Source organism: Xenopus laevis, chromosome 4L (assembly GCF_017654675.1).
Source record: "Xenopus laevis strain J_2021 chromosome 4L, Xenopus_laevis_v10.1, whole genome shotgun sequence".
Lineage (NCBI taxonomy): Eukaryota > Metazoa > Chordata > Amphibia > Anura > Pipidae > Xenopus > Xenopus laevis.
The window spans coordinates 117,385,052-117,411,033 of record NC_054377.1 but is presented as its reverse complement, the minus strand read 5'-3'; the positions used below and the strand labels follow the sequence as shown (position 1 = coordinate 117,411,033).

Sequence of the window (25,982 nt, the reverse complement as noted above, 5' to 3'; positions counted from 1 at the left end):
GGCGCTGCTAGGTGATTGGAGCCATCACTAAGGCAGCAGTTCGCCTTGGGGATCTGTGGAGAGAGCTGGACAGCATTGGGCAGGGGCCTGCCATTCACAAACATGCCGGCCTGCTGGTTCACCTTCCGAAGGCAGGATCTGAAGAAACGCTGCTCCCTTTACTGATCCATACATTGACTGCGCATCTCCCCAGCAGCCCACAGCAGCAGGCAGAAGGAATATTCTCGGTGCCAGGAGGGTTAAAATAATGCAGGGGCAGGGGGTTCTGGGTTACCCTTGTATGCTGGCGGTCTGCTATGTTACAGTGGGGACAGGCATAATAACACCGCTGCGGCCTTTTGAAGAGCTGGAGGAGATCGACACGCTGTCAGTGAAGAGCCAGGGAAGAGCAATCAAGCACAACAGGATGGATGGTCGCCCTTTCGCCGTTTCTGTAGAAGACAGGAAGTGGAGTTTCTGTAAGTTATATCTTAATAAAGGATTTGCTATTTTAAATTTCAATTGGTCTTGATGTTTTTTTTTCGTTGTATTGTAACAAATTTTTTTGTAGAAATGTTTGATGTTACTGGTCCTTTAATGGAGGGGAAGCCAAGAAACATATGGGAGGAACACTGCTTCAGCTTGGATAAAGGAAAATGTCCCAGATCATGATGATTCCCTTTTATCCAAGCTGAAGCAGGGTGCCTCCCGTATGTTTCATCATGCATAAGAGACACTAGGGGCTTTTAAGGGGCTGCACAGTTTATGCTTTATAAAGAATTATTAAACCAGGGATATCCCAACCAGCAGCCCTCCAGGCCAGCTGAAACCTTTTTAAGAAAAGCTGCATTGTAAGAGAACAAAGGAAGCAGCTGCGGGCTGCTCTCACACGAAGTCTCACAACAAAGGAAGCAGCTGCGGCCTGCGGGCTGCTCACACAACAGACAGTCTCAGTCACAGCGCACACCATTGGTGCAATCTCTCTAGACCGCGGGCTCCTGCTCCTGGGCAGCCTGCGCCGCGGTACCGCCTACCTTACTAGTTGGACTGACTGTCTGAGGATTGATTCAATTGGGTTCGTTTTTGCACTGAGCCTCTGCCTGGGATGACACATGCACTGCAGCAGAAAATGATCTACCTCGCTCGGCGGGCAGCTTAACAGCAACTGAGACACAAAGATGGAGACTCTGGGATGACTCACAAGACGCGCGCTCTCCCCTCCCACCGCCGGAAGAAGTCAGGCAGCTCAATGCAGCGCGTCGGACGCCGTGACGTGGAGCCCCGTGACCGAACGTGACGGAAACTAGCGTAGTCAACTCCGCCGCTGCGGAAACTGCCGAGAAAACCCAGAAGACGCAAGGAAGATCCGAACAGCGCCGAGCCGCGGGACATCTTCACCTACTATCCGGGACGGCGGGACATGCAAGTAAAATCGGGACTGTCCCGCCAGATCCTGGACACTTGGGAGGGGCGGAATCTGTTTCTCCGCTATTAGTATTGGCTACAAGTGGAACTGAGCTGATTGCATTGGTTTGTTATGGGAATCGAGGGTTAAAATCCGGAGGAGCTCACTTTGTAGATCCCTGGGGAGAAAGTGCAGATTTGTTGCTTGTAGCGCCTTTAATTGTACTGAAATGATTGGCTTTAGTGAGTAGTTGTTGGAACATAGAACAGCTGTCATTTCCCCTTGGTGAATTGGGGGTGAGCAAATGGAACGGCCTGGCTACTGTTCTGTTATAGACTTGGTATTTGTATTGAACAGTAGCCAGGCCGTTTCCCATAACAAACCAATGCAATCAGCTCAGTTCCACAAATATTTCCTTATTGTGATGTGTTCTCTGCTTTAGCAACACAAAACGAATCAATTTGTTTCTCTGTTATTCTATTTGCTAATCCCCTTGTGCTGTAATAAACAGAGCCAGATTTAAAACTTGCGCGCCCCTAGACTGTCCACAACTGGCCCAGCTTGCACATTACCTCCCCCCCTCACACCCCCCACGCACCTCCCTACTCCCCACTGCTGTTACTGCAGTTCCCCTGATTGGTAGATTCAAACAACTGTCAAAATCTCCCACCCAGTCCCCAGTTCGTATACAGCCATCAGGCGGCATTCTGTCCCCAGATCTTTGCTACCCTAGGCCTGGGCCTTTGCGGCCTGACCACAAATATGGGCCTGAAATAAACATTTTGTATCCCTCAAAACATTACCTGGTGGGGTATTGCACAACTTCATCTACCTCAAAACAAAGAGCCATTGCGAGTGAAAGTTTAGTTCCTTAAGTTAAAAGTGAAGCCTTCTTGTTCTTTTCAATGTGAAAAAAGATCCACTACCATCTGTCTATAATGTCCTCTAATGTACATTTAAAGAAAGAAACCCCAACCATGACAGTCTACCCATATAGCTTAATTCTTCCATCCCTTTTACCAGTTTAGATGCACTTCTCTGCGCTTTCTCCAGCTCATTTATTTCCTTAAAGGAAAATTATACCCCCCAAACAATGTAGGTCTAGGCATAAACAGCTCATATGTAAATCATGCTTCATGTAAATAAACAATTTTCATAATAATATACTTTCTAATAGTATGTGCCATTGGGTAATCATAAATAGAAAATTGCCATTTTAAAAAATAATTGCCTCCCCCTGGGATTGTATGATTCACAGTGCACACAAACTATATGTGTTAGGTCACATGAGCCAATTAACAGACAGAGTTCTGTTTATTGCTTCAACATTTCTTCCTGTTACAGTTGTAGTATTTCTGGTCAGGTGATCTCTGAGGCAGCACACAGACCATCCAGAAATGGTGGCTGAAGGCAAGAGATGTAAAAGGTCAATATTTACTTAAATACATAGACCAGTTTGGTAAGATTCTTCAATATGCCACTTAATATGAGTAAACTATCTTTTGCTTAATTGTTAATTTTAGGGGTATAGTTTTCCTTTAAGGACTGGAGCTCAGAATTGCATTGCACACTTAAAGGACCAGTGACATCAAAAAAAAAAATTCGTTAGTATACATCAAAAAAAAAACAAAACACCAAGGCAAATAAAACTTTAAAATTGCAGTGTCTTTATTAAGAAATAATTTACCAAAACTCCACTTCCGCTCCTCTTCAGAAAAGGCGACACGGCGACCATCCATCTTGTGGCACTGGATTGCTCCTCCCTGGCTATGGACAACTTGTGAAGCAAGTGACAGAATGGTGTTGAGAGGAGGCGAGTGACAGCGGATCAGACGTTTGGTGTTTCTTGTGCACCACAGCAGCAGCTTCCACTCACTCCGGGGTGCCATCACAGCAGCTGCCTGGCGGGGGGCACTTGCGTGTCTTCCTGCCCTGTGGATTGTAAATCCCCCTCCCTCTCTATTCCTTGCTGCAGAGTCGCTGGTAGGAAGGCGCAGCCGGCACTGTTAGATTTGTACTGCCGCATCCCATTCTTCTGCAAACAGCAAAGTCAAGTAGAAATCAGCTGGCACTGTTAGGTTTGTGCCGCCCGGATCAGTTCGCACCAGCGCTGCTTCAAAAACAGAAACGGCACAAACAGTTTTAAGGAATTACTGGGGGGGGGGCAAATACACGCATGCTCCAAAAAAAAAAAGTTATTGAATTGAACAGTGATGTCAACAACTACCACTTATTTCTGCAGCCGGCTCGTGTTTTGGTGCAGGTTTAGAATGGCGATATCTGGTGCCGGCTGATTTCTACTTGACTTTGCTGTTTGCAGAAGCATGGGATGCGGCAGTACAAATCTAACAGCGCCGGTTGCGCCTTCCTACCAGCGACTCTGCGGCAAGGAATAGAGAGGGAGGGGGATTTACAATCCACAGGGCAGGAATACACGCAAGTGCCCCCCGCCAGGCAGCTGCTGTGATGGCACCCCGGAGTGAGTGGAAGCGGCTGCTGTGGTGCACAAGAAACACCAAACGCCCGATCTGCCGTCACTCGACTCCTTGCTTCACAAGCTGTCCATAGCCAGGGAGGAGCAATCCAGTGCCGCAAGATGGATGGTCGCCTTTTCTGAAGAGGAGCAGAAGTGGAGTTTTGGTGGGTTATTTCTTAATAAAGACTTTGCAGTTTTAAAGTTTTATTTGCCTTGGTGTTTTTTTATTTTTTTGATGTATACTAACGAATTTTTTTAAAAATATTTCTGATGTTACTGATCCTTTAAAGGAATTATTCAGTGTAAAAATAAAATCTTTTTATTTTGCACAGTCTATCTATTTACCCAGTTTTTATTTTCACACTGAATTGTTCCTTTAAGGTGGGGCCTTACCAGGGACATATCAAGAGGCAAAATAACAGCACTTTGTTAGCTTTATCACACATGATTAGCACTGCCTAGAATTATACAGTAAAATTAGTCAGCAAGTCCAGTTGTTTTAGATTTACCTATAATAGATACTACTATAGATAACTATAATTTGCTTAGGGATGGCTTACAGCTACACCGCAGCTTATTTATATACTACTATATAACTCTAGTAGTGTTTCTGAAGAAAACACACAATTTTGTGAGTGTAGGGCAACAGTACATTGTATTTTAATTACTTAAAAACACTTTTTTTGATATTACTGTTCAATTTGCCAAGTGTGGAACCACTTTAATATATTATTTCATTTTAGGTACTATTTTCACAATGGGGAGAAGTTATTATGTAGATGATAGAGTTGAGAAGTATTTCTCTAAGCTTGTCCAACAACAGAAGGCCTGTATAACAGGGTTAATCATTGGCCAGGTAAGTCCACACAATAACCTAATTTTAGATACATATTTTTCCATTCCAACTTATGCATTCCTGTATTCTATAAAACAAAAAATAGGGAAGAGATACCCTTTAATGGAAATATTGCTTTTTCTTTCATTTGCATTAGCTCAGTTTAACAAGAATGAGCTTTAATTCTCAGGATAGGAATGCTGCTGCCCTCCTCACAGCAAGAGGATCAGTGCTCATCATTGTTTAACTGTGGGGTGAAGTAGGTGTAAAAATAACACAGCTGTTTTTATTTCAATAGAAAATAAAACTGTATATTGTAGAAATTAATGTAAAACACTTTATATCAGATATTACATGAACTTTAAATTAGGAGCCTGTGTACAAATAATTGCCCAACCTATTCATAGAGTTTGGTGTGGTTATTAGGGATGGGCGAATACGCCATACAAGTCTATGGTTGTCATTTTTGCGGCGAAACAAGGCGAAAAAATTTGCCCATCCCTAGTGGTTATGTCTCGTTGAGAATTGTATTTAGTGAAACACGGCCTTGTTTAAACTGCAGTATTCATCGCAAAGAGATTATGCAGTTCTGACAGCTCAGACACCACAAAAAGAGGACCAAAATGAAGAAAAGAAACCTGGTTTGTCCAAGTTGGAGGAAATTGATGATGAATGGGTTTCGATGCATGCTAGCCAGGTAAAGTAAAGGTACTTTTATACTAAAAATACTTTTTGAAGGGAATGTCAATCCATTTTGCCTAATAAAAGAAAATATAATTCTAAGCAATTTTGCAATATGCATTGATTACAAATTTTCTTTGGTTTTTAAGTTGTTTGTATATTGCAAACAGTGCCTGTCTGGCCCTTTCTATTTCCTGCCCTGGTCGGTAAGACTGTTGATACAATGTAAGACAAGGCAGCGGATTAACAGACCTCTCTTTGGTGGGGAACTAAGACTTTTGCAACATTGTTTTAAAAGTAACAAATGCTGCTTTCAGTAGCAATTGTTTTTACAAATACAGTAGAATCCCCATTTTATATCCCCTGATTTTAAGTTTCCCCTCACTTTACATTGTTGTTTTGTGGTCCCACCTATATATTATACATAATACATTTCTCTTATTTTCCTGGATTTTACATAATTTTTTTCTGGTCCCCTGAAAAATGTAAAATTGGGCTTCTACTGTAACTTTAAAAGCACTGACGTTTTTTAATAACTATCTATTGGTACGTTGCTTTGCATTATATTTTATTTTATTAGGCACATTTTTATTTTGGGGTTGAATTTCCCTTTAATAGTGTGCTCACAGCCATCTTAGAATCAGCATTTTAACCAGTATTATGCATTGTGAGATGCAATATACTTGCCGAGTCTGATGTTTAACATTATACTTTGCAGGTGGGGCGCATGCTTCCTGGTGGCTTAATGGTACTGGGTGTTTTCCTTATGACAACTCCAGACCTTTCAAAAGATGCTCAAACTATATTGCGAAAGGTAAGTAAAACAAAGGAGGGGGTTGTCTTCCTTATGTCTGCAGACACCATTTTAAATATTATTTCCTGTACTTGGTTTCCTGGGGAATTACCTTCAGAGTATTTTCTACAGTACCGCAGTGACTGTAACCTAATCCTAACTGAGTCAGACCTTGAATTATGGGAGGCTATTCCACCAGAAATCCTTCTGTTAAATAAAGAGATCTTGAGGATGACACACAAATGATTTTTCAAATGGTGTCAGTATACATTTAATAATAACTTAGGGAGTAATTGTTTAAAAAATGAGTTCTTCGTATTTCATGTAATTAATATTTCAGTTTATTTGTGGGCTTGTGCCATTGGAATAAGTGCAATGATAAAAGCAGTATGTGAGAGATAAGGTTTTGGTTTAATTTGAGTTCTAGAAAAAAGTTTGTAACATTTCTCACTAAAGCCTACCAAGTTTTATATCATATGCGTTGTTAGCTTGTTTTTGCAGTTGAAAAGTCATCCATGAAAAACAGATTGTGGAATTTTGATGAAGATGATGTCTCTGAGAGAGTGACTCTTCACATCTGTTCCTCAACAAAAAAGTATGTGTCTTTATATTAATTCTGCATAACTGCTTCATTTGATTGCAGCTGACCTGTGTGAGAATGCTAAAAATATAAGTACCACACAATGTTAATGGGTAACCTGTAAATGATGGAAAAATAAAAATGCTTTCTGTAAATGAACACCACTTTAAAGAAAACTATATAGTCTTTCTATTGAGAATTTACCATCTATTTATTTTCAGTAAAAGTTGACATATATTTAGGCCCATAAATATTTTGACATAGATAGAGATATTAGGAGTAATTTACAGTGCCCAATGTAGTATGCAAAAAAAGGTCACAATGAGCAGTTGTGCAAAGATCAACAACCCTGGGGGAAGCAAGGGCAGGTAAATTAGCTCTAAGCAGTGCACTCTCGCACGTGTGGCCCCCGGGGTTGTAATTGACCCCTATTGTTATTTTAGTTTTTTACCAAAACAATTTGGAGTGTTGTGAGCATTGGTGATAACCATGCAAACTTCCAGAAAGGAGCAACTGATGATCTAAAGCATACCACATAATCTATTAAACATGGTGCTGGGACCGGAATATGAATAGGAGAGGCCTGAATAGAAGGATCAGTAATAAAAAGTAACAATAGCAATATATTTCTAGCTTTACCGAGCATTTGTTTTTTAGAAGGGAGTCAGCAACGCCCATTTGAAAGCTGCAAAGAGGAGGAAAGTCAGAGGAAAAAGGCAAATAACTAAAAAAATAAATAATGAAAACCAGTTGAAAAGTTTCTTAGACTTGGCCGTTCTATAACATAATAAAAGTTACCTTAAAAGTGAACCACCCCTTTAATAGGTATAATTTCAGTACTTGCTATTTATTTGGGAATCCTGTGGCCCTCCAGAGTCAGGTGTGTAATTCCCATACTGTAATTACATGCAGAAAATAAACATAGCTGCTGTGTTACAGACATTTTCTTTTGTACATTTCAGAATTACCTGCCGGACCTATGATATTAACGATCCAAAGGTAAGTAGGAATAGTGTGGGGTGTGTGTTTTATATCGGGCGAATATGCTATAACATTAGGCCTTGTGTCTGAAAACAGTGTGTGACAATTCATACAGTGAACAGTAGGATACAGTGTAACAGTTTGGCTCACACAGACAACTTTCCAGTGCACTGCAAAACTTTGTGTGAGTCAAAATTTGTTTGTGCTCACATTATTTTTGATGTAATAAACAGCTATCATACCATCTGTATGTTTTTTGCTGTGCCCCCTTAATTTTTACTGATTATTACGTGTCATGGCCAAACACCTGGGAACTGCACCATTACAATAAGATAACATCTGTATAGAAGTACTAGGTGTGCTCCTTAAACTCATTCGGACACGTCCCTTTGAAGTCCTTAGGAACTATAATATAGAGGTAGAGGAACAATATTCTTTCTGTACACAAGTCCTGCCAAGTCCCTCCACTGACATTGTGAGACAGCTTAAAGGGGATCTTTCGCAAAAATGAAAATTGAATATAAGCTTCATCTTGCTGAAATAAGAAACTTTATAAATATAATCAATTAAAAATGCTGTACCATTTATGAAATAATCATGTTACTTTTCACTCTCCCCCTCTGAGCAACCCGTCTCTCTTCAATCTTTCTTTATGCAGTAGGTGGAGTCAGTTTTTGATTGACAGTTAGGTCTAATACATCCTTTGGGGGTATTGCACCCTTAAAGGAGAACTAAACTCCGCGTTAAGTCCCCACTGCCCCTCCCCCCTGCACAGTCTTACCCCAGAATTCTGTCCCCTCTTGAAATAGTGACCACACATGCAGAATGGTGCAAATCTTCGTGTCTTCTTCCTCCCCTTCGGCAATTAACGTCTCTTTCGTCGCATGCGCAGTTGTCGCAAACCAGAAGATTCCAAATACTTTTTCCAGTTCAATTCTTTTTAGTAGTGATGGGTGAATCTGATATTTAGATTTGCCAAAAATACGCTAAATGGCAAAAATTCACCAAAATGCATTGGTCATTGGTGCGCAACAAATTGTGCGACAAATTTTTGTCACTGCAATTTTTTTTTCACCCATTAGAGTCTTTGGGCGTCATTTTCGCAGCAAAACTTGACAAATTTTGCTCATCGCTAGTTTTCAGATTGTTCACAAAAAATACTTTTATCAATTACTTACAATTTTTTTTTTTACCGTTTTCCAAAATCGAAGTTTAATGGACAAGGAAAGACAAAAAAATAAAATCCAATTTTTACTTTCTTTAATGAAAATATACTTTAATTTAAAAATATGTACCGTTTTTATAAGAAACCTGACAGATTTGTCAGATGGTCCCTAACTGCTGAGCAGGGAAACAATCATACTTATGAACAGCAGGGGGAGCCCCCGCCTTACTTCCCAGCCATGCAGAACTCAAGCAGCTTTGTTTATGACGATCCCTAAGCAGCCCAGACCACACTGAGCATGTGCAGGGTCAGGGTCAGGCAAAGATGTTTAACAAAGTTACAAGATGACAGCCCCCTGTGACCACCTTTTATAAGCATAAATCATTTGTTTGATTAGGCTTTATGGTGCAGTAAGTTCGTGTTTATGTGTAGTATACAAAATACAGCATTTCTAGCCTTATTCTATTTTAGACTTTCCTTGTCGTTTAATGTGCTTGTCTCTGGTGTTTCAATCAGGCAGCTCAGTAATTCAGGTGCAGACTCTAAGGGTAAGGTCACACCTGGAGGTTCGGGAGCTTTAGTCACCTGGCGCCTAATCACCTCTTCTTTGGGGCAACTAATCTTCCCGAACTGCTTCCCCCTGCCTCACGAGGAAACTTCGGGCAACTTCGGAAAACGAAGCGACATGAGTGCCATGTCGCAGGCGATTTCTCATTCTAGCAGGCGGAAGACAGGGGGAAGCAGTTCGGGGAGATTAGGCGCCCCAAAGAAGAGGCGATTAGTCACCGGGCAACTACATTTCCCAGAATCTCCAGGTGTGACCTTACCCTAAACTGTTACAATTTTGCACCATTTAGTTGAAACATTTCTCAGCAGCATCTCTGGAGTATTAGCAACTATTGTATCAATTCTAACAGCTGCCTTTAATGAAACTCAGGGATTCTGCTCAGCAGGGACAAATAAGAAATGTATCAACTAAATATATCAATTTAGAATAGTTTACAGGGTGGGTGACCCCACAATCACAAAGCTGCTTTAGAAGGTAAAAAAAATGACACTTATGTTAGAAATACATTCACACATAGAAATTAATTGAAAAAAGTCTTTATTTCTGAAACCAACTGAACTGAACATGACCCTTCCATAAGCTGCAGGTGGATGTCTACATTTTAAACAGATATTCTAGTGCATACGCCATAACCACCGTAATTCACATATATGTTTCTTAGAGAAAAATTCAGAGCACTTAGTGAGATGCTGTATATACAGTATACACAGCACTGGACTAATTGGATTCAGAGCAAATGTCAGTGTAAACATACAGTAGATGCTCCAGTGCAATATAAATTATCTGTTAGCTTGTCATATAGAATTCAGACTGCCACAACTCTCTTAGACAAACTGCATGAAATCTATATTGAATTCCTTGGGTGCAAGCAAGTTAGGTTAGGTCCGACAATGAGATCTAAGCACTGAAAGTCGGTTCAACTGAACCGGGACCATTATTTTTTCATTGTCTCATATAAGAAATGCAAAATGATGTTGTTGATTCCCTAACATGCAGTACATGGGCACAAACCTTGATATTTATTAACAGTGAATGGATTCTTTTCTTTTGTGTTTCTCCCAAGAGCACCCCAAAACCAGCAGACTGGAAATACCAAAACTCTGTTTTATCTTGGTTGACTGTAGACTGTAATGTTCGTGTAGATGTAACCATCCCGCTTACCTCACCCTCTTTAACCTATCAGGAACGGCAAAAATCTATCCGAGTAAGTATCCATGTAGTGTCTGTATTACCCATAATAAATGCAAGTTTTACCAGCAATTGCCTGTGCAACATATATTAAATAATAATTAATAAAAAATTTTATTAAAATGTGCCAACACACACTATATACCCATTAAACCACACGTCTAATTAGGCGAGAGAAAAGTATGTATACTTCCATAAAATTCCCTCATGCTCTTTCATGCTGATATTTTGGATTTTTTTCCTTCTTGGTAATTCTTGTTACATGCATGATATAATTGAACTATTGCTGGGGTCATTTGGGGCTGAAATTGATGGACATTGGTCTTTTTTCAAATACTGGGAAACAACAAACAGGGCCACATGACTCAATCTCTGAAGTACCGTATATACTCGAGTATAAGCCGACCCGAGTATAAGCCGAGGTACCTAATTTTACCTACGAAAACTGGGAAAATTTATTGACTCTAGTATAAGCCTAGACACAACTACAGCCCTGTCTCCCAGCAGCGCACATTCTGCCAAAGCGACCCCCCCAGCGATCAACCGGACTTCTTTGCAAAGCTGATGGTGACAGAGAATTGCCAAACGGATTACTGTGTGCATTGTCCCACTGTCCCACTACCATTTGCAGAGGGTGCTGTGTGATATTGCCATCACTGTTAATCTTTCGTATAACCAACAGAGGGCGCTGTGTGATATTGCAGTCACTGTTAATCTTTCATATAACCAACAGAGGGCACTGTGTGATATTGCAGTCACTGTTAATCTTCCATATAACCAACAGATGGCGCTGTGTGATATTGCAGTCCCTGTTATTCTTTCATACAACCAACAGAGGGCACTGTGTGATATTGCAGTCCCTGTTATTCTTTCATACAACCAACAGAGGGTGCTGTGTGATATTGCAGTCACTGTTAATCTTTCATACAACCAACAGATAGCGCTGTGTGATATTGCAGTCCCTGTTATTCTTTCATACAACCAACAGATAGCGCTGTGTGATATTGCAGTCCCTGTTATTCTTTCATACAACCAACAGATGGCGCTGTGTGATATTGCAGTCACTGTTAATCTTTCATATAACCAACAGAGGGCGCACTGTTATTCTTTCATATAACTAACAGAGGGCATTGTGGGATATTGCAGTCTCTCCCCAAGTGAACTGTTGGTATAGGAATGATTAAAAGTGACTGCAATCTCAGTTACTTGGGTCGGGTACCGCTGACCCGTATAAACCGAGGTAGACTTTTTCAGCACATTTTGGATGCTGAAAAACTCGGCTTATACTCGGGTATATACGGTATTCACCACGTAGATCAGGTGGTCCAGGTGCACTAGCCCCAGACCATCAGCTTGGGAAGAAGATAAACAAAAGGTACGACACAGAAACAGGCTTAAGGAGATGGGGATCTTTTTAAATTAACCTACAATAAATATTTTTGTACTGTTTTTGGTGGCCCTTGTGCCATTTTTTGAGTGCCTGGATGCCCACTGTTTTGTGCCATTGGTCTTTTTTCAACTCAAATTAACTATATAACATTGTGAACCAAATTAAACCCTGGGAGGGGAGTTTTTGATTGCACTAATGGGTTAACTGCTAAGGGGCATACGTTGTTATGTATCATGGCATGTTTTTAAAGTATATTAAATAAAGCTGGTACTTACTGTCTTATTAGGAATTGAGACATATGTTATATTTATTTTTTATCTTGTTCCAGGCTTGGTAGTATTTCTTGTCTGGGATATGTTTGGGTTTGTTTACTTACAGTTTGCTATTTGGTACCCTGAAACACCTTCCTGTTGGTGCTCTTTCTGTTTGAAATACTGCAATGTCTAATAGTTGATGTTTTGCAGCTTGGGCTTGTTAAATGGACAAAAGAAATAGAAGATTCTGTGGTCCTTTTTAATGGACAATACAAAGATAAAAATGGTGATCTATTTGAAGAACAGGTAAGAAATTATCCAAGCTGTAGAACTGTTGCAAAACCTCTGTTGCCTAAAGTATTAGCATTTACATTCCTAGGATCATGCAAGGCACAACATGTATAGAATGAGTAGCTCAACATCAGCATAGACACCCTCATGAGGGGTGCAGTTCTCGCAGTACATTAAAAGAAGGTGCAACATCATTCTTAAGGCCTTCACTACCAGTGCTCCCCCGGTAGTTATGCCACTGTCCACTACAGATCAAGTACATGTTTGTTCCCAAGTTCCAAAATCTACAAATATCTATTAACATAAAATATTTAAAATGTGTAACATGGTACAAGGTCTAAACTGTCCAACATACAATAACAATTAGAAAAACAATCACAAATAGGTAATAGAAAGTAATTGAAAATTAGTAATTATTTCTAGTGAACTGAAAAAAAGTGTTGGAAGGTGAACAACCCCTTTAATGTTTTTCTGCCCGCTGAAAATGAATAGCGAGCAGGCGGGTGTTCAAGAGTGTGACTGATGCGTAGTAGTTACACGACTGATAAAATTAGTTAGAAGACCCTGGTATTCATATTTATGATCTTTAACTTTATTTTTTTTTGTAGAAAAAGTCTTCTAGATCTTCGAGTCACTACAGTCCCCAGATTATCACAGCAAACTTCCTCAATGCCTCAGTAAGCACTTTTCTGTATGCTAACTTATCATGTAAGAAATTGAGATAGTTTGTGTATGATGATTGAATTTGAATGCTACTTAATCAATTGCTGAAACTATTGTGGGAATAGTCATTGGGAAATTCCATAAGTGGCAAAATTATTGCCTGAAATTACAGATTGTTGTGCAAAAATGGGAAAATAATCTGTGACAGTCGCCCTTGTTTTATAGCCATATTTTTACCCAAGAAAATGAGTATTGACTAAGACACATGTGTACTATATCAGCCTTTCTGTGTTAGATTGTAGAAAAACATGGTTGCTTTCTCTTAAGAATATGGTACATATTCTAATATTTTGTGTTACGGGAAAAAAGGCAAATCACCATGGTCAAAGCACAAATATATATCCTAAAAACACAGCTGTTCACATTGGAAGATGTGCATATGCCATAACCATGAATATTCTTATAAAGGAACATTTATATGCAGCGGAACATTTCATTGAAAAAATCCACATTTTTTTAAATGATTTCCTTTTTCTCTGTAATAATAAAACCGTACCCTGTACTTGATCCCAACTAAGATACATAGTAATTAATCCTTATTGGAAGCAGAACCAGCCTATTGGGTTTACTTAATGTTTAAATGATTTTTCTAGTAGACTTAGGGTATGAAGATCCAATACAGAAAAATCCATTATCTGGGAAAACTCCATGTCCCAAGCATTGGGTCCTATACCTGTGGGAAGGAACTGTAAGGCAAGGTTAGGATCAATTACATATTGTGGTCCTCAATACATACTGTATATATGTATATTGTTCATGGAAACTGTTGTCTCTGCCTTTTACATGGTACAGTAAGGTAACGACTCAGATAGGACTGACCAAGTCCTGTTGTTCTTTGTATGAAAAAATTAATATGTGTTCCCAATGCCTCCTTATTGAGGCATTTGGCAACTGTTATTGTCCGTGTTGGCTGTGTTTCCAAGTAACACTCTAGCATTGGTGCTTTAAAGGAGAAGGAAAGGATTTAAATGAAAATCCCTTTAATATAATTACCATACTTCTGCCTCCCAAACCGCTATAGCAGTTCTTCTGGATGAGCATTATTTATCCAGCTTGCTGTGCTGAAAGTGAGCCCTTAAATAGATTGCAGTTGCCATTTTCAAGCTGCTGACATCACTTCTGGCCGTTGCTCCTACACTGTAAACTGCAGCTTTAGGGAGAGGGGCTGTGCAGGACTATCTTGAAAAAATAGAGGAGAGTTCCGATTTGACAATGGGATTAAGTGGGCGGGGCTAACGAGGGCAAGACTTTCAGCACGTACAGGCTGAATATGCTAATGAAGAAAGAAAAGAAAACGGCAGCAGCAGCTCAGCAGTGAGATGCGCATGTGTTTGCCCGGGGAAATTCTTTTGGCGGAGAAAGGAAGCAGCTCTGGATTGAAACAGGTACTTAATAGCTGGACCTGACTTTGCCATTACAAAGGCAAACTAAGCAACAGGACATTGAGCTGGGGGAATATGTTAGAGACTATATTAAGGCTGAGATTTTTAGGGAATGTTGTTTAGAGACTTTCCTTCTCCGTTAAGGTAATTATTAGTAAATGGTTGTGATTTTGGCCATTTTGGTTCTGCCTCTCAAGCCCTATTAAAAGACTCTTGCTCCAAAGCACCCTGATATTTCCCCCTATGTGTTTCTTCTGGGACTGTCATAAATGGATTCAGTTCAGGATCCAGTTAGTAAACCAAACCCATTATATATTTAGTTATATTAGTTATCGACTCAAACTTTTACAGAGAGGTTTGACTCCATGACAACCATATGTTTTTGTAATGAATGAATTACTTCTAGCACAGTCTGGCAAAGCAAAGCTTGATACTAACCTTATGTGCTAATAAAAAGCATCCATTGCAGCAAATATTCAATTCATTGGGATTCTGTATTCAGAGGAGGACTTCTGAACATAAAGGACATGTAAAGCCTACATTTTCCTACCATGTATATAAGTTGGGCACATCTTCCCCACCCAAGCCACATTTGAACTGCATATACCCCTCCATTTGACAGCGCCATCACATTTTCCTAAAATAAATAGTGGCTTTCACTCGGTGGCCATTTTCCCTCTGACACATCATTATTATTATTATTAACATGTATTTATATAGCGCCAACATATTGCGTAGCACTGTACATATTGCGTAGCACTGTCAGTGACGTGTGCAAACAGGACATGTATGCTGGAAAGTTCATGCAATGCAGAATGCAGGTTTATGCAGACACAACATACTTTGATAAAAAACGTTCTGCTTGGGTTGACACTGCAAAGGTTAAGCTGAGCTCAGGAGAGGTGATTATGAGACAAAAATTGGATCAGACAGCTAGAGTTTCTATGGGAACCAGCAGTGCTATCTCTTCATTGGCTGTTAGACTGGAGGGTGTGTTTAGTAATCTGAGCTGAGAATAACTGAGCATGCCAAAGTAAATTCCTAAGGGAGAGTGGGTAAGAGGAGGATAAGGAATTCTAAGTAATTAAGGGGATGCTGCAGCCTTACTGTTAACCTTTTAACAACCAGAGTTGCAGCTATCTAAAGATTTCAAAGAGGCTGTTCACTGTGGGGGGTTTACATGTCCTTTCCTGATGCTTGACAAAGTGTTAACAAATGGACACATTTGTTTTTGCAGATACATGAGACAGTTTGGCAAAATATGTTGACTTCTGTACTGAGCTCTACCTCCTTGGAAACATTAAGCCCCAATGCATATTGCAAGCATACATTCAGAACATGTTTAAACAAATTGCTAAGTCTAAGCTGACATCATTACGGCTTGGTAAAAAAAAAAAGTAAGCTTTAGTATTTTAGCCCCTTTTGTCCAACGATGAACAGAAATACATTATGGCAAATTCACTTGTCAAAAAGTGCCCATGTTTACCTGGCTAATATTTTCCCTTGTTACATTTTATTATATTACAGTGTGTTGATACAATTTATAAGATCAATTTCTGACACTGGATGTAACTATCACAGTATCTAATTTGCCTTTTTATAAAACAGATTTATCCTTGGTGTTAAAATGGCTCTGGCTATGAAAAAGATAAAAGCCAATAATCCTATAAATAATCTACAGTATGAATTGTGGATTAGTATTATATAATGACTGCATCCAATTTATCAGGGAAGTATCATTAAGTACATATTTGTGTTTGGCTTGCATGTTGGTGTGTTTCATTAGCTAATCCAGTAGAATTTGTGTCTTGTAGCCACTTATTGACAACACCAGGTCCACAGCGCTGGTTCAGCCCTGCAAGTCATCTCTAACTATTCAAGGAGTCATGAAATGCCGTGGGTTTATCCACAGCAACAGGCCAAAAGTGAAGGATGCCATGCAGGTAATTTGTGATTGCTCAGTATTAGTGGTAGGGGTTCTTCCAAATAAAATAACAAGTGACATCCATTGAAAGCCCTTTTTGTTCTTTTGTAGTTAATTTTGGCTGATGGCCACATTTGATTTTAGTCTACATCTCAAAATGTGTTCGATGTTGTTTATGCTGCTGAGAAAATCATCATTGCACTTGTTTCTCTATGAAGGCTATTAAAAGAGATCTTCTGAATACAATCCAGGACCGTTGTGAATTGTTATTTGAAGACATGATGCTTAATGGACCGTCAAATGGTAATTATATTGAGCTTTATATGCTGTGTAAGGAGATGGCACATATGCCACAGTACTGAACTGCACCCTTTCTAGCCCAACATCACCTGTAATGAAAGCTTTAAATGAAGTCATAAAATGCTCACAGCAATTTTTGGGCTTAAAATCACCAATTGATAAGCTTTCTATCTGCCATCAGCAATAGCATAGTGCCTTATGAAACCAGGGCTGGCGTCAGAAATCATGAGGTCCCATAGTACTTATAAGTTATGAAGGACCTTCCCCAAGGGGCTCCAAATTATTAGCGAATTGGTCACGCGAGTCCCCGTGTAGGGAGCCCTGTCATCAAATAGAATAGTGCTCTAATACAAAAAAAGGCACAGGCCATAGACCTGAACATCCACTTCTTTGTCAAAGTTGCCAAATAAATGGATCTTTCCCCAATACGGCCACATTAAGGTGGGCAATATCTGATCAATTCAGTTGTTTGGGCCTTGGGCCAACAATCACATGATAACTAAGGGAAATGCAGGCATTCAGGATAAGACTACATCAACAAGCCGTTGCAGTCGTCACCCTGATGGGAAAATCAACCCTGCCATATTGATATCTGGCCATTTTTTGATCAGATAGAGCCATTGTTGGGCCTGTAGGCTGTGGAGAAAAAAAGCCTGTGTGTGGCCATCATAAGCCTGAATTGGGCAGTTCTAGCAGAACAAGTCGTGACATAACCCAGATTTAAGTGGATTGTGTATGTACTTTTAATTGGGCCCAAACATATGGTAAGAATCCTCGTTCCTTGTTCTTTAAACTTTTCTAGGTGCTTTGAAACTGCTTTTATTTTTTTCAAATATTCACAGAAAATGACGCTTGCCCACTTCCTCAGCGTGTATTTGTACCAATTAATGGATCCAATCTAAAGCTCTGTGATTATTTGTTTGGGGATGAAACTACATCTGATTTACAGAGTCATTTTCTTGAGATAATGGACCAAGAGGTGGAACAAAATGAGCTCGATTTTACAGAAAAGAAATGCGAACTGGCTCATCCTGGTATGTATAGTAGACTAAAAAGGAATCTACAAATGCCATTTCTAAAGAAATACCTGCCCTGGAGTCATAGTTCTCCACGGGGGATGTATGACCTTCATAAGTTATAGTTCAGCAGCTTGGGGGGGGTATAGGTTAGTGGGTAATATAAAAGGAGGCACTCATTTTTGTAACATCTAGGTACATTTGTACTGTGTCTTCAGTTATGCACTGTCTTTGTCTCAGTGATTGGATCAGGTCATGTCACAAGTAACAAACAGACTAATGTCACTGTCACACAAGCATCTGGAGTCTGAGTGTCAGTTGCAGATGTACTGATCAGAAATTTTGGTAGCTCACTGAGTTTGGCTTAAAGGGGACCTGTCACCTACACATAAAAAGCTGTATAATAAAAGTAATTTGCAAATTAAACATGAAACCGAAATTATTTTTTTTTATTAAAGCATCCATACTTGTTTTAAAGGTGTTTAAATATCTGAGATGTCAATCAAATATTACCTGTCCCGCCTCTATGCCTGAGGCATAGAGGTGGGGCAGTTAATTACTTACTCATTTTCCAATCGGCACTTCCTATATGTCATTGCTCTCCTCACATTAACCCTCCCATCTTATGCTATATAATTGTGTTGGGCACTGTGTATGGGCATTAGGTGATACACAACTTGTCTTAATAACATTGTCCACAAATGGCTCCTGCCTGTGTGCTATGATTATGTAACTCCAAGACTCAAGGAAACAAATTTTAAATAATAAATGTAGTATAAGTGCATTATATTTTGCTCAACTAACAATAATTGGAATTATTTCTTAGGGTCACAGGTCCCCTTTAAAAGGCAACAATGCATTTGCAGAGGAACCATACTATTTTTGCCTGAAAATTCCCCTAGAAAGCAACATCAGGAGGGAGCTCCCAGTACAGCAACCATGTGGGGCACACATATGCACATAATGAACACATGTCCCACTTGCTCCTTATGCACATGTGGGTGACAGGATTGGTCGTATTCTCCCCAGTCGTATATATAACACGTACAGTATATGAGCACGCTAGGTGGCTCACCTATTATAAAAATGCCTGTGCCCCAATGTGGCTGCCCATACCTTGAGAAAAGCACTCATGAGGGGCAATTTCTGGCAAATATATTATCATTTCACCCAACCAGAGTGCAGGATTTATAAGCCACAATTCTAGTGGAGGAAGCCATTCTGCTGTTATAAGGGCCCTTTAATCTGGTTGTACATGGGCCAATAATAGATGCTGAGCACTGCAGACAGTCAAAGAGTCAGTAGCATATTGGCCAATGTATGTAGGGGCTGCGTGAGGAATTGCTTGATCGATATCTGGCAAGATATCTGTCAAGCAAGTTTCAAGATCCTGTTGGTGAGAACTGCCGTGGCGTTTTAATGCAGCCACATTCCTGTAGGCCCACAGATGGCAATCTCAAAGGACAAGGAAACCCCTGAATGATAATTTGCCATCAGACAGGACAGTTATAAAATAAAGCACCGGCTCTTACTATTTTTTCAAATAGTGCGCTCAGTCCCTGCTTTTGGAGGGGTTTACAAAAACTTGCCTGTGATTGTTTTAAAGTGGACCTGTCACCCAGACATAAAAAGTTGTATAATAAATGTCCTTTTCAAATTAAACATGAAACCCAAATTATTTTTTTTCTTTAATCATTCATAGCTGTTGTAAACTCATTTAAATATCTCAGCTGTCAATCAAATATTTTCTGCCCCTCCTCTATGCTTTAGGCATAGAGAAGGGCAGGCAATTACTTTCACTTTCCATTCAGCACTTACTGCTCTCCCCAAATTCCCTCGTTGTCTTCACCATTTATTTGTGTAACCAGGGCATGGGGATGGACATCGGGTCCCCCATTCTGGTGCACAAACAAGATTCTGAGATGATGTAAGGTTTGCCTTAATAACAGTGTCCCCAAAATGGCTCCTGCCTGCTTGCTATAATTATGAATTCTAAGACGAAAAGGAAACAAGATTCAAATAATTTTTACAGTTTAATTAAAGTTCATTTTGCATGACTAACATGATAAAATAAGATTTGGAATTATTTTTTTGCGTGACAGGTCCCCTTTAAAGGCGTGGAATGTTGCCATTTACACTTTGCTGGATGATAGACAAGAACCTTTTTTGTGTATATATTTCTTTTTTAATCTTCTCATTATACAGTGTCCCTTTAATGAGCAGCTGCCACAAAGCTCTTCACTGCTTTACATGAGTTGCATGTTCCAGATGCCTCAAACAGTGAAAGCTTAATCTTATTTAACTGCAGAGTGTAAATGTTGCTGTGGAAAAGATTAGTAACTTATGAACAACATCAACAAATTCTTTTGTGCATCCATGGGCCACATCCTGTTGTTTTTTTTAACATTATGTTGATGCTATAAAATGTAATGTCATGCAAATGTAGAGCTCATTTTTGTAAGAATTAGTGCGGTGTTTGTGCACAAATTGCATGACACAGGCGGAGAAACAGAGCTGTTACTAGTGGAATTTCTGTTTTTAATTTGGAATATTTTCCTTTTAGTGATGAAATACATAAGCCTCCCTTTATGACTTGTTTGTAGTCATTAATTTGACATTTGCAGACATTTGGAATGTATCTATTATTAGAGAATTTAGGTAATTAAAACCTGCTACCACTGCTATCAAAGATCATCACCAATAACAACATATTAAATGTCAGTTGTAGGTAAAACTTTTTAAAGGACATATACAGCCCCAAACAATAAATGCTTAAATGGTCAGTTTTATGGCAAATAGGTAGTGGTATGGGATCCATTATCCAGAAATCCATTATCCATAAAGGCTGTCTCCCATAGACTCGATTTTATCCAAATAATTTAACATTTTTAACATTATTTCTTTTTCTCTGTAATAATAAAACAGTAACTTGTATTTGAACCAAACTAAGATATAATTGTTCCTTATTGGAAGCTAAACCAACCTATTGAGTTTATTTAATGTTTACACTATTTTGTAGTAGACTTAAAGTATGTATATTCCCTGATTTTTAGCTCACCTTATATAGGAACTGCATAGTTGTCTGGTAAACTTTTATCCTTTACTGGGGTCTGCACCCACGGCAACACTTTGATCAGTGAGTTTGCCACCAATTCAAGGAACAGGTAAAGTCCTAAAACATCTAGAGGACCCAAGCTTGGCCATCTCTGACCTAGAAGTTTTGTGAGCAGGGTTGCTGATGGTATAACTGTGTGTGGGCAGAGGCAATAAAACTGAGAATTTAAGGTAACCCCTAAAACTGAATGTGGTTAAAAATGCCATATTTTATATATTGAACTTATTGCACCAGCCTAAAGTTTCATCTTGTCAATAGCAGCAATGATCCAGGACTTCAAACTTGTCACAGGGGGTCACCATCTTGGAAAGTGTCTGCGACACTCACATGCTCAGTGGGCTCTGAGCAGCTGTTGAGAAGCTAAGCTTAGGGGTTGTCACAAATTAACCATCAGAAAATGAGGTTGGTCTGTAATATAAGCTGATGCTACAGGGCTGATTATTAAATCCTGATGCTAATTGCACTGGTTTCTGTGCTGCCATGTAGTAATTATCTGTATTAATTACTAATCAGTCTTATATTGTGACATTTCTATTCTATGTGTACTGTATATTGTGAGTGGGTCCCTAAGCGCAGAAAGTGACAGCAGCACAGAGCATGTGCAGTGAATCAGCAGAAAAGAAGTTGGGAAGCTACTGGCGCATATTTGGAGACACAGATTTTTACTGCTAAAGGGTTGTGGTTGCCTTGGGTTGGTACAGAAGCACAAAACATAATGTACAACATTTCTACCTACTTCCTTAGTTAGGCTTTAGTTCTCCTTTAAAACAGGTTATATTTGCCCATTAAGACAGATATCTGGTGACATTAATTGTTGCCAAGCTATTACCGGTAAACTTTCAGGATAGCAGCTTGTCCTCTTGAGCAAAAGTGAAGCGCATCAATGGAAAAGTCCACCCTGTTTTCGGAAGTAACAGGTACCTACAAAATGTAACAAGACTGTTGCCATTATGTGCTTCTCTGTTTTTCTAGAGAAAAGGGAAAGTGAACCCGCATCACAGCACTTGGAAAGCAAACCAGAAAATAAAGCAAGATCTTCTTCTACATCTCTTCTAAATAAAGGTATGTGTATGTTTTGTGGTCTCCCTTTTTTATGTTCTCTCAAGGTTCCCCCGGTCATTTGTATTAAACATTAGAAGCCATAGGGGCAAATTCACTAACCTGCGGAGTTGCGCTAGCGCAGGCTCTGCCACACTTTGCCGCACTTTGCCAGACGAAGTTTCGCCAGGGCGCCGCTAATTCACTAAAATCCGAAGTTGCGCTCAGGGAGGCAAACGGTAGCGAAGTTGCGCTAGCGTTAATTCGTCAAGGAAAGCGAAGTTACGCTAGCGATGACTAATTTGCATACGGCGCCAAGTTAAAGTACAATGGACGTATATGTAGCAGCAAATACATTACACTACACAAGCCTGGGAAACCTTCATAAAATAAAATAGAGTTGTTATATTGCCCTATACATGTACCCACTGTATAGTTAAGGTGCCATATGTTGGGAAATGTAGGGGGGAAGGAGGGTACCCCCAAAAAAATTTACAATCTTTTTCAGCCTATCACCCTCAAACAATGAAGCGTTTTTTTGAAGCCAGTGTTTTTTGGGAAAATTTCAACTTTTTTTGAAGCAATCCCTGTCTACTCTATTGCACTTCGCCAGGTCTGAGGAGGCGAAGGCAAGTCTGGCGCAAGAGCTAATGTTCAGTAAAATGTGCAAGTAAGTGAATTAGCGTAGTTATGTCCCATCGCCATAGCGCAACTTCGCCTGGCGTAAGGGTGCGAAGTAGCGCTAGAGTAGGTCCACTTCGTTAGCAAATTTACGCCAGCACCCGTTAGTAAATTGGCGAAGTAACGAAATGACGTCACGCTGGCCGAATTTGCGCTAGCATTAGCCGCTTCGCTCTTTAGTGAATTTGCCCCATAGAAACAAAATGGTGATGATAACAAATTAACCCAAAACCGTACAATTTCCCCATTCTAGTTATATGTAGAGATGCACCGAAACCAGGATTCGGTTCGGGATTCGGCCATGATTTGGCCTTTTTCAGCAGGATTCGGATTTGACCAAATCCGCCCGGCCGAACCGAATCCTAATTTGCATATCCAAATTAGAGGCGGGGAGGGAAACCGTGTGACTTTTTGTCACAAAACAAAAAAAAATTTTCCCTTGCAAATGCAAATTAGGATTCTGATTCGGTTCGGTATTCAGCCGAATCTTTCACGAAGGATTCGGGGGTTCAGCCAAATCCAAAATGTTGGATTCGTTGCACCCCTAGTTATATGTGTATTTGTTGCTCTTCACTGTATGGATAGAGTGCATAAAAACTGTCTTTATGTTTCCCTAATGCTGTATGGGGAATTACATATGAAAAAAATAATTTCCCCTTTACCATAAGATATAAATCAAACTAAACAAAAAACAGATGTGGAACCTGTCTTAAGCTAGCTTAGAAGCGCTAACAAAATGTAACCCTCCATCACCCAAGCCACATAAAATCTGTGCCCCCCACAACCACACACGTGACTTGCAATTCCCCCCAATTGCATATACATCCCGGGGAGATGTACATAGATGGGCTTTTGAAATTTTAACAATCAATTTGAGAACTGTGCCCACAGTAGCCTAACTATAAGGGGAGCAGAGCATGCGACTGTAGGGAGGCTTAAGGTGGCCAAACACGGGCAGATAAAGCTGCCGATATCGGTCATTTAGACCAATTTGACAGCTTATCTGCCCGTGTATGGGGGCTTCCGACGGGTCTTCCCGATTGATATCTGGCCACGATATCGATCAGAAAGGTTTGATTTTTACCCGACCAACCCGTCGGAGCCCCTTGGCGTATCGTAATTCAATCGTTCGACCATATGCCCGAACGTTCGAATTACCCCCGATATAGCCATGACGTTAGTGGCATATCGGGGAAAGATCCGCTCGTTTGGCAATGTCGCCAAACAAGCAGATCTTTGAGTCTATGGCCAGCTTTAAAGACAGTGGGGATCCGGTAATTAACCATGATCCCCCTCATTCACTTGTATCCCACTTGTATAGCCTGCTGCAATTTACATCTAACACTGGTATCTACCAGTGTAAAAAATGATTAATTGAGGGTCATTAGGGAAATCTTGAAATATTTATTAATGTAACACAATTAACTGTAAAAAGTAATTGCACCATTTTTTTCTAACTAACTTTCCTTATACTTTTAGGGCTGGTCATATCAACAATCGTAGCCTCCATAGCAATCATAATATCATTTTATTACATCATGTAAAATATTCAGAAACAAACGTGTTGCGTGTCTCCAGCATCTTCAGCAACCAGTTGAACCAATACCATGTGCAAGAAACCAGGACACTACTGGGGGCTTATTTGGGAGAAACTAACTACAGTGCTCAGGACTTCTTAAGATTTCAGTTTCAATGTACCCTGTATATGTCTGTTGGAATGGAATGCAGTATATCAAAGTGATAAGTCAAAAGCAATTGAACTTGTTGAGTAAGGTTGGCAATTTTGCATCTTTCATCCAATCAACTTCTTCAGTCAACTGAGTGATGGGGAATTTCCTGGCATTTTAAATTATGAAATGTAATCCAATTACATTTTCAGGTAGGTGTGAGCTGAAACTCCATGAGGTGATCATATTAATTAGATCACCATGATCCAATCACAATTGTACCGTGAAACTCATTGAGGCAAATGTTCCTTTTTTTTTTTTTGTTACAGTACTGACTATGTTGTGAAACCACAGACTTCCCTTCTTCTGCCAGGAAATTCCTTCCCATCAAATTGAACTGAAGAATCTACACAAATAAATGGTGATACATTTTCAAGATTACTCAGCAAGTCGAGCTGCTTTAGACTTACCACTAAAAGATTGTTTGTACATTGAATTGTATACAACCACGTGTGTCATTGGTCTGAATACAATAATTATTAAGATTAAAACAGCAATGTACCATTAACTGTTAGGTTCCATAAATATCTTTCTTTAAGCTTAAAGGAGAACCAACCCCTTGCTAATAAAAACCCCTACCCCCCCTCCCTGCTTCCCCCCAGCCTAGGTGGTACCTTTGGTAAATGCTCCTTACTCTTTACTTGCCCCTCGGTGCAGATTCAGGGCATCAGAGTTCACGGGCACCATCTTGCATATTGAGGAAAAAATGCATCTGTGCACAATAAAAAGTATTTCCAGATCTTTAAAGTCACACGTTATCTAAGGAACTTAATATTTGCCCAAGACCTCCAAACTGTGGTTGGATTCCATTAAATCTCACCAAATATGGTATTTGGTTCAATAGTTTAGCAAAAGTCTTATAGGTATGTGTAATTATTTTTAATTGTTTAAAACAAAAACCTGGATCTTCTGTCATACTACAACATAATTCATGATAAGGGAGGAGTAATAAAATGCGGGTGAGTATTAGTAGTAGGCCTGACTGCAATCTTACAATGACTGTCTGTGCCTATGGGGGGAACAATGTGTGGAATCCTTAGTGACTGATATGTTCCATGCACAAGCGCAAACCAAAGGACTAATGGACTGAGCAATAGACTTTTCTTAACTGATAAGTGAAAAACCCTAGTGAAAAATCATAGTACTGATGAACTATACTTAATAACAAAGTTCAGGTTAGTTGTATATATTAAAATTGTAGGAAGAGTGGCTGATGCAGGTGTATTTACCTAGTAAACCTTAGGTAAGCTACAAGACATCACTTTAACGCTTATGTAAAGTCAAACTCAAATTTTACATTTTCCAGGGGACCCGGGAAAAAATGTAAAATCTGGAAAAACATGAAATGGGGATAAAATCAGGGGTCTCTTGTAAAAATGGTGTAGAAAAAAACTAAATATGTTAAAACTAACATTTACAGGGGGTAAACAGACGATTTTCAAGAATATGGGCCAAATGAGGTGTAAAATGGTGTAAAATTAGGGAAAACC

General features: G+C 39.7%; 1 protein-coding gene across 3 annotated transcripts; it reads left to right on the top strand.

The window, feature by feature from the left end:
* Positions 1-1,266: 1,266 nt before the first annotated feature.
* On the top strand, positions 1,267-25,000 carry odr4.L (odr-4 GPCR localization factor homolog L homeolog). 3 transcript variants are annotated; one of them, XR_001935164.2, is made up of 15 exons: positions 1,267-1,401; positions 4,604-4,716; positions 5,258-5,392; positions 6,095-6,190; positions 6,658-6,764; positions 7,712-7,748; positions 10,527-10,667; positions 12,506-12,601; positions 13,195-13,263; positions 16,506-16,634; positions 16,834-16,918; positions 17,758-17,949; positions 22,019-22,108; positions 24,245-24,644; positions 24,762-25,000. XR_001935164.2 is itself a non-coding variant. In NM_001096723.1 (14 exon segments), coding segments are annotated over 13 exon segments (1,341 nt in total). In that variant the 5' UTR covers positions 1,277-1,401; positions 4,604-4,617; the 3' UTR covers positions 24,310-24,444.
* Positions 25,001-25,982: the final 982 nt, after the last annotated feature.

Coding starts and splice junctions, on each gene's coding strand:
- odr4.L (XM_018256971.2), top strand. CDS start 4,618: ATGGGGAGAAGTTATTATGTAGATGATAGAGTTGAGAAGTATTTCTCT. Junction 4,717..5,257: donor CAGGGTTAATCATTGGCCAG/GTAAGTCCACAC, acceptor TTTAAACTGCAG/TATTCATCGCAAAGAGATTA. Junction 6,191..6,657: donor CTCAAACTATATTGCGAAAG/GTAAGTAAAACA, acceptor ATGCGTTGTTAG/CTTGTTTTTGCAGTTGAAAA.